The 19,858-nt window shown below is 33.4% G+C and overlaps 4 protein-coding genes across 4 annotated transcripts; 2 read left to right on the top strand and 2 right to left on the bottom strand.

Annotated features, from left to right (window-relative positions):
* Positions 1-3,353: 3,353 nt before the first annotated feature.
* On the top strand, positions 3,354-5,336 carry LOC110718495. The gene is made up of 3 exons (XM_021897329.1): positions 3,354-3,786; positions 4,069-4,184; positions 4,889-5,336. The coding sequence occupies exons 1-3, from the start codon at positions 3,577-3,579 to the stop codon at positions 5,049-5,051; spliced, it is 489 nt and encodes a 162-aa protein (XP_021753021.1). The 5' UTR covers positions 3,354-3,576; the 3' UTR covers positions 5,052-5,336.
* Positions 5,337-8,323: 2,987 nt separating this feature from the next.
* LOC110718496 (stress-response A/B barrel domain-containing protein UP3-like) lies at positions 8,324-9,553 on the bottom strand. Its single transcript, XM_021897330.1, has one exon. It carries the CDS (start codon positions 9,177-9,179, stop codon positions 8,496-8,498), a length of 684 nt encoding a protein of 227 aa, XP_021753022.1. The 5' UTR covers positions 9,180-9,553; the 3' UTR covers positions 8,324-8,495.
* Positions 9,554-11,362: 1,809 nt separating this feature from the next.
* On the top strand, positions 11,363-14,108 carry LOC110718498. Its single transcript, XM_021897333.1, has 5 exons — positions 11,363-11,867; positions 11,969-12,071; positions 12,168-12,313; positions 12,413-12,494; positions 13,658-14,108. Exons 2-5 carry the CDS (start codon positions 11,994-11,996, stop codon positions 13,769-13,771), a joined length of 420 nt encoding a protein of 139 aa, XP_021753025.1. The 5' UTR covers positions 11,363-11,867; positions 11,969-11,993; the 3' UTR covers positions 13,772-14,108.
* A 281-nt stretch (positions 14,109-14,389) lies between these two features.
* On the bottom strand, positions 14,390-17,695 carry LOC110718497 (dnaJ homolog subfamily C member 17-like). The gene is made up of 3 exons (XM_021897331.1): positions 16,685-17,695; positions 16,376-16,564; positions 14,390-14,842 (listed from the first exon to the last, which is right to left on the bottom strand). Exons 1-3 carry the CDS (start codon positions 17,336-17,338, stop codon positions 14,804-14,806), a joined length of 882 nt encoding a protein of 293 aa, XP_021753023.1. The 5' UTR covers positions 17,339-17,695; the 3' UTR covers positions 14,390-14,803.
* Positions 17,696-19,858: the final 2,163 nt, after the last annotated feature.

Raw genomic sequence — 19,858 nt, forward strand, 5'->3', positions numbered from 1 at the left:
AAAAAAAGTATTAAAATACGTTTAGTTTGATGGACAATATTTTGTAAAACCCTAAGGCTCATTTTTAATGACTACTCTGGGTCAAATAGGGTAATTATGCATAAAAGGTGTAATGTAACTATGTAAGTCGATGAAATTAGTATTGTATCCTCAAACATCCTGTTAAAAAAAAAAAAAAAAAAAAAAAAAAAAAAAAAAAAAAAAAAAACTCCTTTATTATCACTCATCATTGTAAGATTTTATTAGGGACCTTGATTATGGGATACCATTAACTTGAGTATAAAACGCTGTTTAATCACTTCATCATTTGATCATGAAAAGGAGTCTTTAGTTAAAGGGATGATGTGAAAAAAGTGGAGACAAAAAGTGATTTAACATATGACTAGTTTTTAACGAACGAAGCTACTCGGAAAAGTTCAAACGATAATGAACCAAAAAAAAGAAGACAATTTCCAAAGCGAGTATCTTAGCTAGCATTAAGGATGGGACATTTAGCCGCTTCAAGAGTATATTCATCAAGCTTAAGCTAATTAAAGAATAGGATCGAGAATAAGCTTACATCTAAAATTTTGAATAGTGTTATATTTCATCATCTAAATATTCTCGAGAAATCCCCTTTTTCCACTTCTCTCGCATTATAATTATAATAATTATAAACATACCATCTAGATATGACACTATTCACGAGTTTAGGAAAAAAGTTACTCATATACGAGTACTTAGAAAATGATACTCCGTTATATTTATGACTACATGTTCAATCAGCGCCCTTTCAACCAATTTGAACTCAAGCGTGGAGCTAAATCAGACAAATATGATAGTGTGTTGGAAAGATAACATCTTATAGTAGAACTTTATTCCACATAGTTAACTTTAACTCCATATTTCTTTTTTTGGATTTCATAATACAATACACTAAACTATAATATTACTGGTAAATCCGTAATATGGAATACAAAGTACTTCGTATATTTTACGAAATATAATATACCCTTATCGAATGCTTGGTATTGGAAAAAAAAAATACGTAGTGTAAAAACACATTTGAGTTATAACGACATTAGTTAAGGACACTAGAAGCAAAAGTAAGCCCACTTAACTAAAAGGGCCCAAACACAAATTAGCAATTCCTAAGCTCGTAATTTTCTTTTAGAAAATTTATTAACTTGTTATACTTAAACGCGGGAGCCCAATTACAAATGATTTAAGTTAATATGTTTTGAATCTTTTGATTAGTGGATAGTGGCTTTCATCAACTTTATCAAAGACATCTATGGCAACTTTGTTGGGCAACATGTTGCCTTTTTCTTTTTTCTATTAAGTTGGATAAGGTTTTTCTTTAGTAAAGTGAGTTAAGCCAAACGCCGCGTTATTTCTTTTTACATTGTAAAATTACATTCTATAAAATGAATTAAGGAACGTTTAGTTTGTATATATTAGGTATAAAGGTATGGGTATGAAATTGTTAAAATTCATACCCAATTTCTAAGAAAATTTTGATTTCTAATCTCATACCTCAAACCCCATAAGGTAGAAATCTAAGGGAAGATTGGTATATCAATCCTCTAGATATCAAATTAAATGGTAAAAAAATATTTGGTTACAACACGGTCATTAGAATGGGTCTCACATGATGAAATTTATACATATGTATTTTTGACGTTTTTATTTTCAGATAATTGTCATTATGAAATGAGAAATTTAGATTTTTCAAGAACTCTTTTGAGAAGGTGGTGCTTTGAATTTTTTTTTACCTAGTAAAAGTAAAGTACTTCTTCCACTATTCATTATTGCTTATCCATTATGTAAACGATACTGTACCTTTTTTTTTTTTTTTTTTTTTTTTGAAAAACGATACTGTACCTTACAATAGAGTCATTTAAAAAAAAAAATCCCCTCAAAATAAAATAAAAAGAAAAAACAAACAAACAAACAGTGAAACAATCTTTTTTCCATCGAAAGTCCACTTTGTGGGCCGACAATAAACGGGAACTTTGGGTGGTGCAGCTCTACTATTAATGGACCACTTAGGTCTTGTTGGGCTGAAATTTTACATTGTATCTTTGGTACGAGTATTTTATTAATTTTGATTAAGGTCTTTATTAATTTGTAATTTTGTTGACTAATTTAGACATGTGTCAGCAAATTTGTCGCATTTTCATTTTCTAAACTCTTTTAACCATTCAACAAAATATTGATTATTATCGTACTATCATCGGAATATAAAAGTTTTCCAAAAGTTTGCTTTATGATCATCATAAGACAGATTACCTTCTATACTATGATAAAGATATTGCAAATAATCAAATACGAAGTATACATTTAATACTTCGTATAATGCAAGTTGTTTTTCAATATTTGTGGTCTTTATCGGTTAGAAGGCCAAAAATATTAAGCAACCGTTATACGGAATATTATTTATTTAGTAAAAAATTAGCAAATCAATTAGTAATTGTTAGTATTTTAAGGATGCCAATTAGTAGTAAACTAGTAATCGATCAAGATAACAATTAACAAATCCCGGGGTCAAGCCATAATCAAGTCACAATGTGGTTATGGAAGATGTACATGTCAATTTGTCAATTTGATTGAAGGTGATTGAGCCAATTGCATCACGGATGCACCAAATTGAATCCAACTCTTGACCCTAGTGTGTTTTTTCGTTTAGTACAAGGGCTATTGAAAATAGTGATGCAGACGTGACTAAATCTTAGATTGTGAGTATTATTCTTTTTAAATTTTTTAAACTAAGTTCAACTAATTATCTTCTATCATACTCCATAACTGTCGGTTTTAAATCTAACTGTGATAATATATGGATTACCTTATAAGACGATTAATTCCAAACTTTATTACATATCACAAAATAAATATAAATATGACTAAAATTGTGTTAAGACCCTAAAATTTTGTATGCTATAGCTCAAGTATTCGAATCAAAATTTTCGTACTCCTAACCAATTGAATCTTTTTAATTTCGCATTACCTTACTACCCTTAAAAGGAAAAGAATCTTCTACAATTGACCTTTTTGTATTTTTCAGCAACTTGACTAAAATGGCTAATTACTAATTAATTATTCTGATTCAGCTGAATTGCGTCCTTATCTCATATTTGTATGATAATCACACTTAACTACTTAATGTTATGGTTTAATATGAAATTAGAGACTCTAATCTATAGTCAATTATATAAATATTAAGTACCTAACACTCAACATTATTATATGAATTTATGTGGGCACACACTCCACGTATATGACGTTGTCATATGTATCCGTCAGTCCACTTCACGCATTTTTTCTTGATGTTCACCTTTAATTCATGTAAATTTTTTCATATAACTCGCCAAAATTTTCATATAACCTATGCTTTTGATATTCAAAGATTTTATTATAATCTTTGGAACGTTAGTTTGGAAAGGTAGTTGGATTATCTAAAATAACACAAAAATTGAACAACAAAGTTCCACTACCACCAATACTGTTTTTTCTTATCTTTAGCTTTCAACCTATCAAATAAAAGTGTTAACTAGGGAAATTGATCATACAACAAAAAAAAAAGTGTCCGAAAAATATATGGGAGTGATGAAAAGGGCAGAGGTGGTAATGAAATCTACAAAACGTCCACCAATTCCAACACCACCACCACCACCGCCTCGGCCGAGGTGGAGTAGCTATACAAGGAGGGAGATTGAGAAGTTTTGGAGGAAAAAAAGACTTGAGGAAGAGGAACACTTTCTTGCTGCTATCAAAGCTGCTGCGCGTCTCAGAGCTACTCATCTCTCTGTAATTTAATTCATCATATCGTCCTTCATCCACTAATTAAAATTTTAATTAGCTTGACTAATTTTATTGTTTCGCGTAATATTTATACTCTATCCGTCCCATTTTATTAGTCCTTTAAGTCATATTTGATTCGCAGTTATTTTTTATATACGACACTGTCTATAAATCAAATTATTTCATGGATTGGATTTTACTTGAAAATAGCATTTTTGTCATTTAAGGAATCGGGTTGAAATAGCATGGTTTATCGAGTATTGATTAAATGATTTTGTGTTATTATAGGAAGAGGATTATTTGTTGTTTATAGAGAGTTTAGAGGAAGAAGAGGATGCTAACACCATCATTCAAAAGAAGATTTGTGGAAACAATCAAGAGATTCGTGTGGGAATTACGGATTGGTAAGTGTTCTTTTTGTAATCAATTAATTGTTGACTTTTTTCTTAATAAGCCCCTCATTCTTTTTAATTAATGTAATTAACCATTGAAAAGGTTTCCTTAGTTCTACAGATTTTAAGTGATTGTACTAATAATATACACCAAGTATATGTCATTTGGAGTTGGTGATTGATATAGTAATTTCGAATCGGGCTTTTGGCTTTTATCATTTGATTCAAGTCTCGGATTAACCCGAATTTTACTTCCAAACTTAACTTAAAGTCACAATAGCTCGAATTGAACAAGATTGATCCAACTTTAACTAAATCGATCATAAATCTAATCTACTTTTCTTAGTTGCTTGATTTGGAATTTGTTCTGTTACTTAGTTTTGTAACTTTTGTTTTGCTTTGCCTTTTTTTTTTTGGTATATATACTTAAGGTAAAAGTGTCGCAATTGATAGTGAATAGACTATAATGTCTTGTCTAAGTAACCAAGTAAGGAATATGTTATTGTATTGTCATACTTATATTATAAGATGAAACCACGCAATTTATTTTTAATTGTAAAAAGATTTGAGTTTGTTGGGCACCTTGATAGTACCTTAACGGAATCTAAACATTAGTTAGTAACTAGTTTGTCCAAAACAATTAAACTCGTGTAATTTTTAAAGTGGTATAATATAGTAGGTAGTTCCCGTACATTTTAAGTATCTTATCTGTGTAGGTGGACAAAGAGTAAATATGCGTACTTGAATCAACCAGTAATTGGAAACGTGGGTCGTCCAAGCAGACGGGCATATTACAAACCAGACAGTATCATTTGGTTCTACCAGAAGTCATTCCCAACTGCCACAGCCTCAGCTGAAGCTATTTATCTTGGGGCTTAATTGAAGCATATTTCCGAGTTTCATGCAACAATAGTACAATACTATGATTGATCATTTAATTAATGTCTTATTTACCTTGGAAAGAATTGTAAAATTTGATCTGTGATTGTGATCCTAGCTAATTGCCATGGATTTGATCAGCATGAAATGCAATTTATATTGATTTTCTCTGTAATTATGAAGTTGTTAGTTTGGATATCAGATGTACCTATTACAACATTGCTTATTCATGTTGATGTACATATAATTATGCTTTAATTAATGTGTCATCTATCATCTTATTCATCTAGTTCTTCATTTAATGAGAGCATTTGGCTTCCAACTATACCTGTCAATTCAAATTAAGTTGATTAAAGTTATTGCTTGGTGTAGCTTCCAACTATATATGTCATCCATGTTTCTAATATTTTCCAATTTTGTGATGAAATACCTTCCACTAATCACCACTGGGGCTATTCCTCAAAATCATCTCAAGTAAAAAAAAAAACTCCATATCGATTTAAAGATTCATGATTTTTTTCTACGACTTTTCTCAAAACCATTCAAATTCATAATAAATTACAAGAAATCACAAGTAATAAAGTTAAATTGATATAAAAAAAAATTAAAAAAAAAACAATAATTATAGGAATTGCAAAACTAAAGACATGAAATTAAACCATAACTAAGCTAAACAATTAGGTCAAGATATAGATAATAAAACACATGTTTGAGAACCAGTGTTTAATTGTCTACTATGATTAAGAATGGGCCGATTCATGTGGGCTTAATCGGGCTCGAAACGGTGATTCATTAGGTTTAGGACCTTTAGGCCCACTTTTCTGTAGTGTAATCATGTTTGGGCTGGACCCGGGTCCAGCTTCCACTAATTGTCTAATTACAAATTTACAATCCTAAAATATGACCCCGTTTTAACCAAACTGGGTCGATTTGAACCCAGCTAGTTATTTAAGTGTTAAATTAATTTTTCAGTACTCATTAGATTAGCTTAATTAAGAAAAACAAAACGGCACCGTCCAGTTGATCATGTCAATTACATCCGTAGCCTATCTGGAATGAATTAATCATAAAATTTCAATTGTTAATTAATAATACGTATAAAAATATTTAATTAATACAAAAAAAAATCCATTCAAAAAGTTTATTTTTAGAAGAATAGTCTGCAAATTAGACCAATCAACTGATTAAGGACTAAAAATGTTGTTTTCTACAATGGTGGGTCCATTGTTTAGGGAGGATAATTCACGTAACATTCATCAAATTTCCATGATATTTTTCAATGTTTTTTTTGTTAAGTTACTATCCTTTCAGCTGGTTTATGACTGGCAAATCAAGGAATGGCAATGTTTATTAAATATTTTAATTTGAGACGATTTAATAAAGACAGCATAGATATTGTATGTGGTAGGAGTAGAATCAGTAGCTGATTTTCTTTTGTATGACTTGAGAATAACGGATTCGAATTAGATGTAATCATAATGTACTACTCTATAATTACCAATTAAATTGGTTAGTTAAAATTTTTTGAAGGGTATTTAAGATTAAATCTCGCTTATACTATAAATTTATTTAAACCAAAAGTCAATGATCCACGCACCAATTCTTCTTTAGACAACCATAGGCCAATATAGGACGAGTACATGTAGTTCATTAATAATACTATTTTCGTTTTAATTTATTTGACCCATATTTTTATTTATATTTGGTGTGCCCTAATTTTTTTTCCTTTTCCTAATTAAGAAATTTGTTATTTCATATTTATCATTATTTTCTTGAATTTAACATCAATCGCTAGCCAAAATTTTTTCTCTTGTACAAATTATTATAGGCAAATAAATTGAAATAAAAGAGTACTTGAATATGATACTTGGACCAACTCAACTATATACGTAGTAGAAGAAAAGATTGGCTACCAAACTCATTGGCATAATCTCAAACAGCGTACAAAGTTGGCTCTATTACATGTGGATCAGATTGTGATCTATATCCAGATAGGAATAAACTAAAATATGTTATCTTTAGACCAATAATACAGTTCATAATTTAAAATTATACTATATATTATAAGCTCATCACATAAACAAAAGCTCAATCATTGTATACATGATCAAATCTACTAGTTTATCCACAGTTATTTTGAGGAAACATAAAATTGACACATTCATGACAATATGACATGCATCTTATAAAGTTCCATATTACACAGAAAGCAAAACTTATTAATCATTAAAATAAATAAATGCGGTAAATAAAAAAGACATTGATATCTCCCTTTTGAACCCTATTAGACCTCAAGTTCTAGATCACATGATAACCATTCTCACGTATAGGAGGGGCCACCCCTAATTCCATGAGCCCAAGGCCCAAGCTGTTCCTTGCCTAACTTTATGTACAAATGATAAATTGTTCGAAAATTTGATGCCAATAAATTTAGGGGAAATGTAAGTGTAAAACCCTCTGTACTCCCTTTGTATATTATCACTTGCTCCTTTTTTCTCTTGCAACCGTATTTTATTACTTGCTTCATTATTTTTGGAAATCTTTCATAATATTTTACTAATCTCTCTCATAGTGGAATCTCCCACTATCATATTTTAATATTTCCATATTCTCTTTCCTCCCAACTACGAGTATCATACATTATTCTTCCACCAGTCTCACTTCCTTCATATTTAATCACTTTATATTATTTCTTCTAAAACTCCGCGCATGGAGAAATTGAGCAAGTAATAAAATACGGAGGGAGTATTATTATAAGACCATAGTTGCGAGTCACTGACCCTATCCCAGTTGTTCATTTGTCAAAGGTGGTCTTATAATGATAGGCTATTTGATTTAAAATTGATTCGAAACAAATTGTATATTCTACAAGATTACAACCCTACAAGGTTTCAATTCCTATGTAATTTTCCTACAACCAATGAACCAAACAAACACCCGATTGTATGTGCCTTGACAAAGAATGAATCCAATTATCAACCTACTAAAATGATATACGATGTATTAAGAGTTGGTTTGTCTAATAGGGCGCATGTTTTTGTTTAAAAAAACACGGAGTAAATATGTTAGTGCAAACATCAAGCTTTTTTTTTTTTTTTTTTTTTTTTTTAAGGAAAAGATCAATAAAATGAATTTTATTTTACTACGGATAAGTTATAAAAAAATCTACTCTGAATTAACAACAGTTTTGCAGGTTTTATTCTAATGATACACGTTAAAAATCCCCATTTAATTCTTTACGTGACAATGGCATGTATTATTTGGCAATGAAGTTGGTAGTCGAAAATTTTGTTGTTTATTTCGTAGTTGCGTTTATTAGATTTTTCCTTATTCATAAAATCAATAGACATAAAATAAATCCAGAATTCAAAATCAAATAAACACAATACTATAATAAAGCAACACAAAAAAAGTACCCAAAAACAAAAAAACCACAAACAAAAATTACTCCACACTAGCAACAGGAGTAATACGTGGAACAACATAATCAACGGCTATAAATTCATCATCAGAAACCTTAAACTTCTCAATCAACGATCTCATTTGATCTTCATACTCTTCACCACCGTCCAATTCAATCAAATCAGGGAACACAACAAGTGCCGCCACACTGAATCCTTTCCCACGATCAGAAAAATTCTCCCCAAAACTTATTTGCACAAAAGGGTCTAAACTTTCCTTAATTTTCTTCATACCCTCCAAAATCTTTTCCTTTTCATCTTCACCCTCAACCTTCAGGAAAGTGAACCTCATAGCAGAACCGGGCCTTGGGACAGTTGGGCCCAAAAGATTGACGGCCCAATCGATGGCAAAAACGTCGTCGCAAATGGGTTTGACGAAGGAGTTGACGACAGACACGTGTTGGTCGGAGAGAGAGTAGGTTTCGAGGTCCGCACGAGTGGGGTAACGAGCGTGAAGCATGTGAGTGAATTTGAGGGAAGAAGGGAGGGATCGAGTACGGAGGATTGGACCAGCGGTAAGGTAGACCACTGAATCGAGTGAGTTTAAGCCGTTCAGACCGTTGACCATTGCATTGACTTTTGATGGATCTTGATCATCTTCGTCTTTGATGTTGAAGAGTACCACGTGTTCGATGATCTCGCTTTCTGATGAAGGAGAATTTGCCATGGTTTTTTTTTTGGGGGGGAGGGGGGTTAGAGAGAGAAAGAGGAGAGAGAATGAAGGGTGAAGATGTGAGAGAGTTTTGAGTGGTGGTGTTTGGATGGACAAAGGTTTATTTTTATACTATAGTTTTTATGACATTTTTTTTGGTTTAATTATTTTTTAATGGATGATTTTAGTGAAAAATTGAAAATGGGATATCATATGGGATGGTACGGAGTAGATGCTTTGTAGTTTTGGGGTAGGTTAAGAGACCTTGTTTCATGTGGGAAAAATGGGGATAATACATACGGAGTAGAATGTTAATGCTATCTTGAGATAGTGGGCCACTTAAAGAAAGGGAATATCACGTGTTTTATTACATTATTATACAGAGTATCTTACTTTTAATTAAAAAAAAAAACTATATAGAGTATCTTAAATTTTGTAAGTCGCATTCAGTATATATTAAAAGAGGTTTAAAGTCACAAGACCGTTTAGATGATTAGGATTAAGAAACTACAACCATGGTTTGAACTTTGAATATAACAAGGTTGAAATTTTGTGACTAAAATAATCAAGATTAGAATCCCTATCAAAAGTTTGAAGACACGATGTCAAATTTTCTCAATTACAAGTGACCGCGGGACGTGAGGGTTATAGAGTTATGATCAATTGAATTTAGCTGAATTTAATTATAGAGTTATGATCAAATCCAATGCATATCAAAATTTCATAAATAATGAAGATAAAATATCAATCAATCAAAGCCTTAATCCCATAAGCAGGGTCGGTTACATGAACCAAATTTGATTATTCTGTTTAATCATCCACAAAATCTTCCTCCTCCATCCCTTACGATCCAATGTTTCATCCTCATGCAAATCCATATATTTCATATCTTTCCTAACTCCTTCCAACCAAGTCATTTTCGGTCTCCCTCTCCCTCGTTTAACCCCTCCATGGTCCCACTCTTCCACTATTCGAACCAGTACACCTTTAGGTCTAATTTGTCTGCAATGCCTGCCACACCTACTTTCTTGCGAATAACCTCATTTCTAATTCTATCTCTTAAAGTGTTCCCGCACATCCACCTTAACATGCGCATTTCGGTAACCTCCATCCTTTTAATGTGATCCTTTTTTGAAATCCAACATCACACTGGTCTTATGGCAGTCTTTTTAATGAAGATAAAATATATTACCAAATATTTAAATGATATTATGAAGTAAATTACTTTTTCTATCATGCATTATTTGAATGGATTCAACAAAACAAATGCAGCATTAATTCTGAAATTTTGAACTAACAGTAAAATATATTAACAAAAAGATCACGAGGGTTTATTTACACTTGCTAGAACTCTAACAAACTACAAAGTTGATCTAAAATTTAACCTAATTCCCTAAAATAAAAAGATAGAAAGAAATTTTAATCTCGAATATATCTAAAAACAACAAACTCAAAGAATTACCCAAAAACGAGTTTATTAATAAAGTCAATGCACCCTAGCTTGTCTTTGACATCTCCTTGTTTGTCATTATCGGAATCACAACTTTTTCCAGTAAAACTAACTAAAAGCTTCTTCAACCAGTGATCATGATCCTTCGGTGGCGGGATTGGCATCGGTTTAAGGTAAGCCAAGGCAGCATGTCTATTTAAGGGATTCTTTATCTTCTGAATATCTTCATAACTGGATTTCCGACGTAACTCTTCAAAACTTGGCGGCATTAAGTCACGAAGACTCGTGTACGAGTATTTAACTGGTGATTGCATCTCGTTATTCATGTCTACGCCGATGGTTGTTATTAGGTGTTTTGAGGACATGATGAAGAGAATAATGTAGAATATCTCTGTTGAGTAGATTTTTTTTTTTTAGAGTGGAATAATTTTTTTGGGTGTAAAAAATTATATGGGTATATGTATATATAGTGGGGCTTTGGAGCCTTGGAGGCAATAAGAATTTGAGTAGAATTAGGAATATGGAATTACGGATGAAAAAATATAAAGAACCAAGTTTTTTTTTATTAAAAGATAAATTTAAAGTTTGTTACACAGATAAAATAAAGTGGTTAGTATTATCAAACCGTAACAACTCATATAAAACGTTAATTAAAAAAAAAATTATGTTAATTTTTTTTAAGCCATAATTTTATTTATTTATTTATTTTATCTTGTTAACTTAGGAAAAGGGCTGAAAAATTATCATTATGTTTTCATATATTTGTTGATAATTAAAATTATTAAACACCAATAAATTAGCCAAAATTACTGTTCAAGAAATCTAGTTTACAACTTTACACTCACTAAATTATCCTATTCGTTGTCTTAAAAAAAAAAAATTATTCTATTTGTTTAAGTATCCAAGACTTGGCTTCAAAAAAAAATAACTATCCAAGACTCGTGAGAGTGAGGTATAGCTCGAGTGGTTATAAGTCTTTTTCAATTTCAGGTAATATAAAGATCGATTTTCATTTAAAAAAAAAAAATCCAAAGACCTCGTTCAACTATCCAAATTCCATTCCCTCAACTTTCTCTCTCCTACAGTAACAGTAAACCATGAACTATCTATCCATATGTTCTAATTAGGGTTTACAATTAATATCAATTAACACTATGTAACTATGTAGTTGCTTTTTTTCAGGAAATTACAAGTATTTTGATGAGTTGCTGCTAAAATGACTACTTTATATGGGTTGCTGCTAAATTCTTCCGGTACCAATTTCTTTTACTCTACTATTCACTATTTTTTTTTAATTGAATTGTTGTATTGAAGATATTAATCAAAATTTTCACTGCCTTTTCAATTGATGTAGTTTTGGGTCATAAAAATGGAATCCAATGCTTTCGTTTCGATATCGATTGTCTACTGAAGCCAATTCTAGAGACTTGATTGCTTGTAATTTTGTACCAAAATGGGTAAATAATTGTCTTCTTGTTCTATTGATTTTTTATTTCTAAGCATATTAGTGTTTTGTATAGAATTTCTGAATTGCACATCTTATATATTGGTAGAATTTAAGGTCAGAGATCAATTATTCAAACAAGAGGCAGATTCGACCTCGGTTTTCGATGTCTAGGGGAGGAAGTTATGGATTAAAGTTTGATGATGAGAGTGATGAGGACCCATTTTGGGTGCATTTTTCTAAGGAAACAATCAGGTATTAGGATTAGAAGAATTTGTGTGGAACTTTATTGAGGTTGGGGGAGTAGTAGCTTGTTATTCAACTGAGTGGTTTTTTGTGCTATATTCTTTTCAGGGCTTTGAAGTCTTTGCTTGCTTTCCTTGCTCAACAACCTGGGCAGCTGAAATACATAGAATGGCCGAGTTTTCAGGACACGGTACCGCCTTTGCCTAACTTTTGGATGCATATTTGTTTATGTGTATTGCAATATTCTACTGCTGTTGATTAATGTAAGCCTTTTCCAGGTTGAAATAATTCTTGTCTAAACTTCAAATACTTGTATATGCTTGTTTGTGCTCGTGAAAACATGCTACTAGAGTTCTGATTGGACTTGCGTCCCCTCTCCATAAAAATTGCCTTTATCTCGATGTTTTACAATGGAAACTCTCATTGTATATTGTCTTTGATGATAATTAGACTGATGAAAGCAGAATTGCTTATATGATCTGACTTTAAACAGAAGTCTCTGAATCAGAATACGTAACTGTCAGCTCAATATGTTGATTTGGCTACCTAGATGCTTAGTACCATTTAACATAGTCTAGTGTCTTGTATATATGGAAGTGCATAGATGATGGAGTATCCTGGACATAAAATCTCCTAGATCCTTTGGCTAATCATAGATGAATGTTGTTATGTATACAGAAATTTCCTGCCGCAGTGAAATGATTTAAGCCATGCTGGGATAGAACAAAAACCCAAAGTTTATTTGTGTGTGTGTGTGTGTGTTTTTTTTTTCACAAGTATTGACAAATAAGCGTGAATGGAGGACAAGGAATATTCTCTTTCCAACCTAAGAGCAGATGAAACATGGGAGTAATACAAAGTAATTGCTTGTACCCTTTTGAGTTTTGGTACAAGGTTTATCAGTACATTACTCTGTATTTCATTGATGCTATCAGTGTCATTTTTCATGAAGACATGAGATCTATAGGACACTATCTCATCTTATATTGACTATAAGAATGATCCTGTATAAGTGCCCATATCATTTCAACCCCTTAATGAACACCTTGAAGTGGTTGAATATGTTGATTTGGTTAGAGAGATGTATAATGTCTATAATCTCTCCCAATCGTGATAACTGATTTTTTTAGCTGTCCTTCATTCAAGTCCCATTTAGTGGCACCCTAGATTGTATATCAAAGACCTTTAAGGTTAATGCCTAGTCCTTGTTTGAACTGCTATGGATTGTTCCATGGAAAGCAGTAATTGATGAATATAGAGGATAATATGTCTAATATTTGGCCGTCACTGCCTTGTGTATTTCACTAGGGGGTAGAAAATCTAATATTTTCCTCTTTCTGTTTTTTGTTGCAGCTGCGAACTGCCACCCTCACCCTTGTACTTGTAGCTGGGCTTGTTGTTGCTTTGTCCTCAATTGATGCAGCTCTTTCTTATGTGTTGGCTCTGCTTCTGCGAAAACCTGCATAATGCAAACTGTTTTTGGGCTCGACACTAGCTTAATCACAGAGAAACACTAAACATATCTGTAGCTTTGACACAGATTCATTGCTTGATCACATCATTTCATTTTTGAGAGGCTCATCATGATATATTTAGATTTGTATACAGTGTAGAGTACAGACTAGTCAACTAGGACAAAAGGCTTTGGTAAAAGGAATGATAGAAGTTAAGTCTTGTTTGCCTATTATTTTGATTCGTCATTATTATGCAATTTGGTTTAATATCTTATGGCACATGAAGTGTGTAGCCTGTGTACTGCCCTTAGTACAGAAGTATCATTGAATGATGTGTTAATGTTGTATTACCTTCAAACCAACCTGTATCTTCCAGCCTGTTTTCGGGCCAATTTTGAGATTTTTTTCCAAAATTAAAGTGAATGTGTGGGGTATCCCCTAAGGTCATATAAGTTGATTTGGAATTATAACAAACTTATCAACTTGTCTATAAAGACCCCAAGAATGTGTTTGATTCAACTACAGGGCTATTTCAATATTATGTTACATACATAGGTAGTCATGAATCCTTCATCTTCATTGAATTATCAATTAGTTATACCCAATGCATTATTTATCATAATTATGCTAGTGATGTCATAATTTGCTATGCTATACTACATTGGTATTGTACATTTCAGATCAATTCATTGTTGCAAATTTAAAACGAATACACGCTCTTATGTAAGTAAATGTACATACAATCGTGACCGAATTATAATTCTAAGATGACAATCAACTTGTATAAATATACAAAGATTTTTCAAAGCATTACAACTTTACAAGTTTGCAAGCTTAGAATAGCTTCTGATAGGTAATTTGTAGCTCCATGACCTTTGGGCCATTGTTGTGCACACACTCGTGATGGAAAATGGTTCTTCATACAGTTCTGATGGGATCCTCAGAAGATAAACTTTGCTTCTGTCAAGAGGAAGCAGTCATCCAAAGCGACAGTCTGTCGGGTGAAGCCCGGAGCTTCTGCAGTGAAATCAATAGCACTTTTGTCTTAAGTTTCCTTCTTGTTTGTTTTTTGTTTCTCTGCAGCCTGTTCAGCAAGAAGGGAACAAAAGAAATAAGGAACAATTCAATAATATAACAACTCATGGTAGTCAACATTATGATAGAATTAAAAACCATGCAATAAATCGCAATCATGAAAATAAAATAAAGAAATCTTCAAACAAACACAACATCATCATCAGTAGTCTAGTAATCCGAAGAACCAACAGCCACATAACAGCACTAGCATTAGATAGATAGTAGAGCCACAAAGAGATGCCAAAACATAAGATAAACAGTTTCCACAGTACACCATGGGTTGTTTACTAATAGGAAGTCGTTAGATACATTTTAAAGAAACAAGAACCATGAAGCAAAATGGAGTAGCTATTTTTTTTTTTTTTCTCATGATCCAAAACCTAAAAAGTCAATAGAGCTTTATGCCTAAAAATCAGAGACCTTAAACAAAGGGAGTTCATCAATTTCACACAGCTAAAAGATATGACATTTCATTATTATTCTGTTCTGCTTCTGCACTAAATTGATGCAAAACATAGCTCACAGCATCAACATTCATAAAAAAACTCCAAAACTAAAGACCTATGGAAACAACTTCCGGTAACACTCCCTCAGTCCCTCTGCCTTAACGCTATGTTTGAATATGAAGATTGAGAGGGGAAGGGAGGAGAGGGACGGATACATTTTCCTTATTTGGATAAGAAATAGGACAAGAGAAAGGAAAGGAAATGAAGGAATCCGTATTCCGTTACCCTTCTATAAACCAAATCCCTCCAATGTTAGAGAGATTTGGAGGAAAATTCACTTCCCCCACCCCCCCACCCCCCTTTTCTACCCTCTTTTTCATTTATATCCCTTTCCCTTTGGATTTTCACAGTCCACATGTGCAGGAAACATAGTACCCAGAGGAAATTTTGTTACAACATCATGAGCCAACACCAATCTCCACAGTCAACAACTCAAACTCAAATCTACGGACACTATATTCATTATTGGCAGTGGGTTTTAAATGTCCATAGTCAGCAATCAGCAGAGACACCCAGTATTTGTTTCACTCTCCCTTCCTGTCTCTTGCTCACCAGCTCACCCTCAACTGATCATGACAGAGGAGCTAACACTTTGAGCTCCTCACCCCCTTCTATTTCAGGAGGATGCGATGTTATCCACACAGCAAGTCAGCAATGGATTAGATGTGACATTATCCTCAAATTGCATATCATTTATCTCTCTGGAGGCAGTTAATAGTAGTTTTCTACCATTGTACAGGGTACATATATAACAGATTAACAGATAAAGAGCGCCATAGTAGTTTTCTACCATTGTACAAGTACATATATAACAGATTAACAGATAAAGAGCGCCAACAACAAATTTTTCATAATACCAAAAGCCCTACTTTAGCTTAATTACTTATAAGTGAATGAATTAGCAGGCTAAGCATTTAGCTATTAATCAACTAACCCTACACAATTCCTTTTCCTCTATTCACAATCCTCATACAAACTACAGATAGAGAATAACACTATAACAATCACATTATTACATAAAATAAATAACTAACCTTTCTGAGTTTATCAAGAACTGAATCCTCAAACGCCTGAAATCCAGCCCCAACAACATTCCCCATGGGTGCTTCGTCTCGCTCCACCGGCGCTTGGGCTCTTACAGAAGGCATTGCTTTAGTTGGTTCAAGAGGCAAAACCAGCAATGGATTTGATAGATCCCCAATCATAACTCCAGTAGCAGCAACCTATCAAAACAACCACAAACAATCAATTATTCAAATTCATCACTTAAAACAAAATTTCAATAAAATCCAACACTTAAATCAATCAAAATAAGCAAATTAAACATAAATTTCGATACTTACAGCATCCTCTTTTGATCCCATAACAACAAGTGCAGAAGAACAAGAACTCTTCTTCTTAGAACCCTTAATCACAACATCTTCAACATCTCCAAATTCCTCAAACAATTCCCTCAATCGACTCGCGCTATATTCGGAATCACCCTTCTCCCAACTCACCTTCAACACCTTACTCTTATCCAATGCAACCCCACCAACACCACCCACATTCTCTCTCCTCTCCTCCTTCTCAAAAACTGGTTTCTTCGCCAAACTAGCTTTAATTCTAGCAATTTCCTCAGCCAATTTCTTCATAATAGCCTCCTCTTCATCACGAGCCTTCTTCTCCGGATCAACAAACGATGCCCTTTCTCTCTCCTCCAAATCCGACATCATCCGACGTCGTTTCGCATCGAATTGCTTATCCCGAACCTTCTTCTCTCTCCTAACCCTAAGTAAATCATCGAATTCTTTCCTAGCTTTAGGATCTTTGAGAATTTCGTAAGAAACTCGAAGTTTCTGGAACTTAGCTGGAGCATCTGGGTCGTTGAGATTTTTATCTGGGTGTAATTCAATAGCTTTTTTTCGATATGCTGTGGAAATTTCTTTCTCAGTGAGCTTTGATCCTTCTTCTCCTGTAACTAACCCAAGAACTATGTAATGGTCTATTTCCTCCATTGTTATCTGTAAACCCTAAAAATAAAAAATTTAATTGGGGAAAAGGGATTTAATTTCGATAGTTATATTTGAAGAGAGAGAAAGAATCGCGTTTTACGCGTTAACGCCGACTATGGTTGCGGTTGTGGTTGTGGTTGCGGCTGCGGCGGCTGAAATGCGCGGCGACAGCAGCGGAAGGCAAGCTGCGCACAGAGAGAGCCCAGAAGGAGAAGAACAGGGAATTTGGGAACAGGGAACAGGGAGAAGGAAAGAGGAGAAGTTGTTTCGGTTGTTAAGGTTTGGGGATTTGGGTTTTAGGGTACTTTTGTCATTTCATCTTCAATTTTATTGGTTTTCTTTTTTGCGCCTAAATTTCACGAATAAGGAAGTAACTAGTATAAAACCCGTGCAATTGCACATCTTTAAAAGTTCAAATATTAAGTCTCAACAATTTAAAGTTATAGTTTGTTTAATGCACAATAGTGAAAGACATAATTAACTTAATGTCTACCCATTTATCACAATACTTATTACCATATTTGCAATTTAATGTTTAAGAAAATATACAGAAACAAAGATATTAATAAAGTTTATGCTCTTTATTGATAAATTTGACCTTTTAGACCAAAATGATTTATGTCCATTTACATATCTCATGCAACATCCTTCATGTGTATTTTTGTTTTAAGCAAGCTAATTATAAAAATATACTTTCTCACTCCCATAATGTTGTCATAGAACGTAAAAATCAAGTTTACAATTATATTTTCCATATTGTATATCTTTATCATTAAATAATCAAAATTACTTACACCAATATAAATAAAAGTTACGAATATCTATTTAGGAGCCGTTTGGTTCATGAAATATATGAATGAGGTATAGGTTTCAAATGGTGTAAACTCATACCATGTGTTTGGTTGATAATTATATAAACAACACATATTTTGTGTGGCCGGCTGACATACACCAAATCATTAAACGGGTAACCCTCAACCAATTGAGTAACCCCTGACCAACCTAGTAACCCCTGATCGACCGAGTAACCCCTGAACAATCGAGTAATCCATGACCAAGTAACCCTTGACCAAGTGAGTAACCCATGTCTGACCGAGAAACCCCTAACCGCGTAACTCTTGACCGACCGAGTAACCCTTGAATAATTAACCTCATCCACACGGTGTGGTTAATCACATATGAAACTTTGTGTTAAATAAATTTTATAAATTTTTAACTCATACCTCAATCGCCCAAGGTATGGGGTTTGGAAATCTAAAGGGATAGATGGATTTGACCAAAACCAGTACTTCAAGTACGTATTAAATAAAAGAAGAAAAAACTCATTCCAAAATTGAACCAAACATAACTTTGGTATTAAGAAAAAAATAGTTAACACCTGAGGGTATTTAGGAATTGAACTAAATAGAGGTCCTTAATCTCCATGCTTGCATTCGGGTTGCATATACTTTAGAACTCAAATATATTTTCTCATCGCTTGATAGTAAATAATTATTCATAATACCTATATATCATGAGTTGGGGCAAAAATTGCTATTTCTTGAATGTATTTTGTATCCCATAAATTCTGCAAAATAGAAGAATAACTACTTTCTACAATAGCTTTAACTAAATTAGATGCTTTCAAAATTGTTCTTTCATTAGGGATTATTATTATTATTCTTCCTTCACCGTAATTTGGCTCTCCTTAACTTACCATCTCCAACTAAAAATACTTTTATATATCTATGAATTTTCTTCCAATGGTAAAGCGACGGTAAGTAACTAGCTACTATGAATGTACCCCAAACCATATTAAAATAATGTCATTTTATTTTTAAGATTCAAGTCCTAACCATCCAATTATGAAAAGATAATTTATTATATTCATTGGTAATAATAATACTATTATCATAAATATAGATATACTCATATACTGTAACAAATGCGTTAATATACTACCTCCGTTTTTTGTTATTTGCAACAACCGTACCTTTCACGGAGGCCAAGGCAAAAGTTTTTAAGCATGATTATTAAAATATAAGGGCATGTCCTTAAACACTAATCCAATTAAAAAAAAACAAAAATTTACCAGAACTACTAAAACCCAGAATCACCACCACCGAACCCACCGTAAACCACCACCACCACCACCACTGAACCCACCGTAAACCACCACCACCGGACCGTACGTAAACCACCACGAATCAGATCTGAACCCCTACAACCACCCTACGAACCAGCCACCACCACGAACCCAACCCACGCCAGCCCTACTAAACCAAACCCAAACCAGACCCACCCAACCACCACCACGAACCAGACCCACGCACCCCCACGAAACCAGATCCACCCAGCTGCCACCACGAACCAGACCCACGCACCTCCACGAAACCAGATCCACCCAGCCACTACCACGAACCAGACCCACGCCACCCCACGAACCAGACGAACTCAGCCACCACCACGAACCAGACCCACGCTACCCCACGAAACCAAACCCACACAACCACCACCACGAACCAGACCCACGCCACCCCACGA

This window comes from Chenopodium quinoa, unplaced genomic scaffold, assembly GCF_001683475.1.
Source record: "Chenopodium quinoa cultivar QQ74 unplaced genomic scaffold, ASM168347v1, whole genome shotgun sequence".
Taxonomy (NCBI): Eukaryota; Viridiplantae; Streptophyta; class Magnoliopsida; order Caryophyllales; family Amaranthaceae; genus Chenopodium; species Chenopodium quinoa.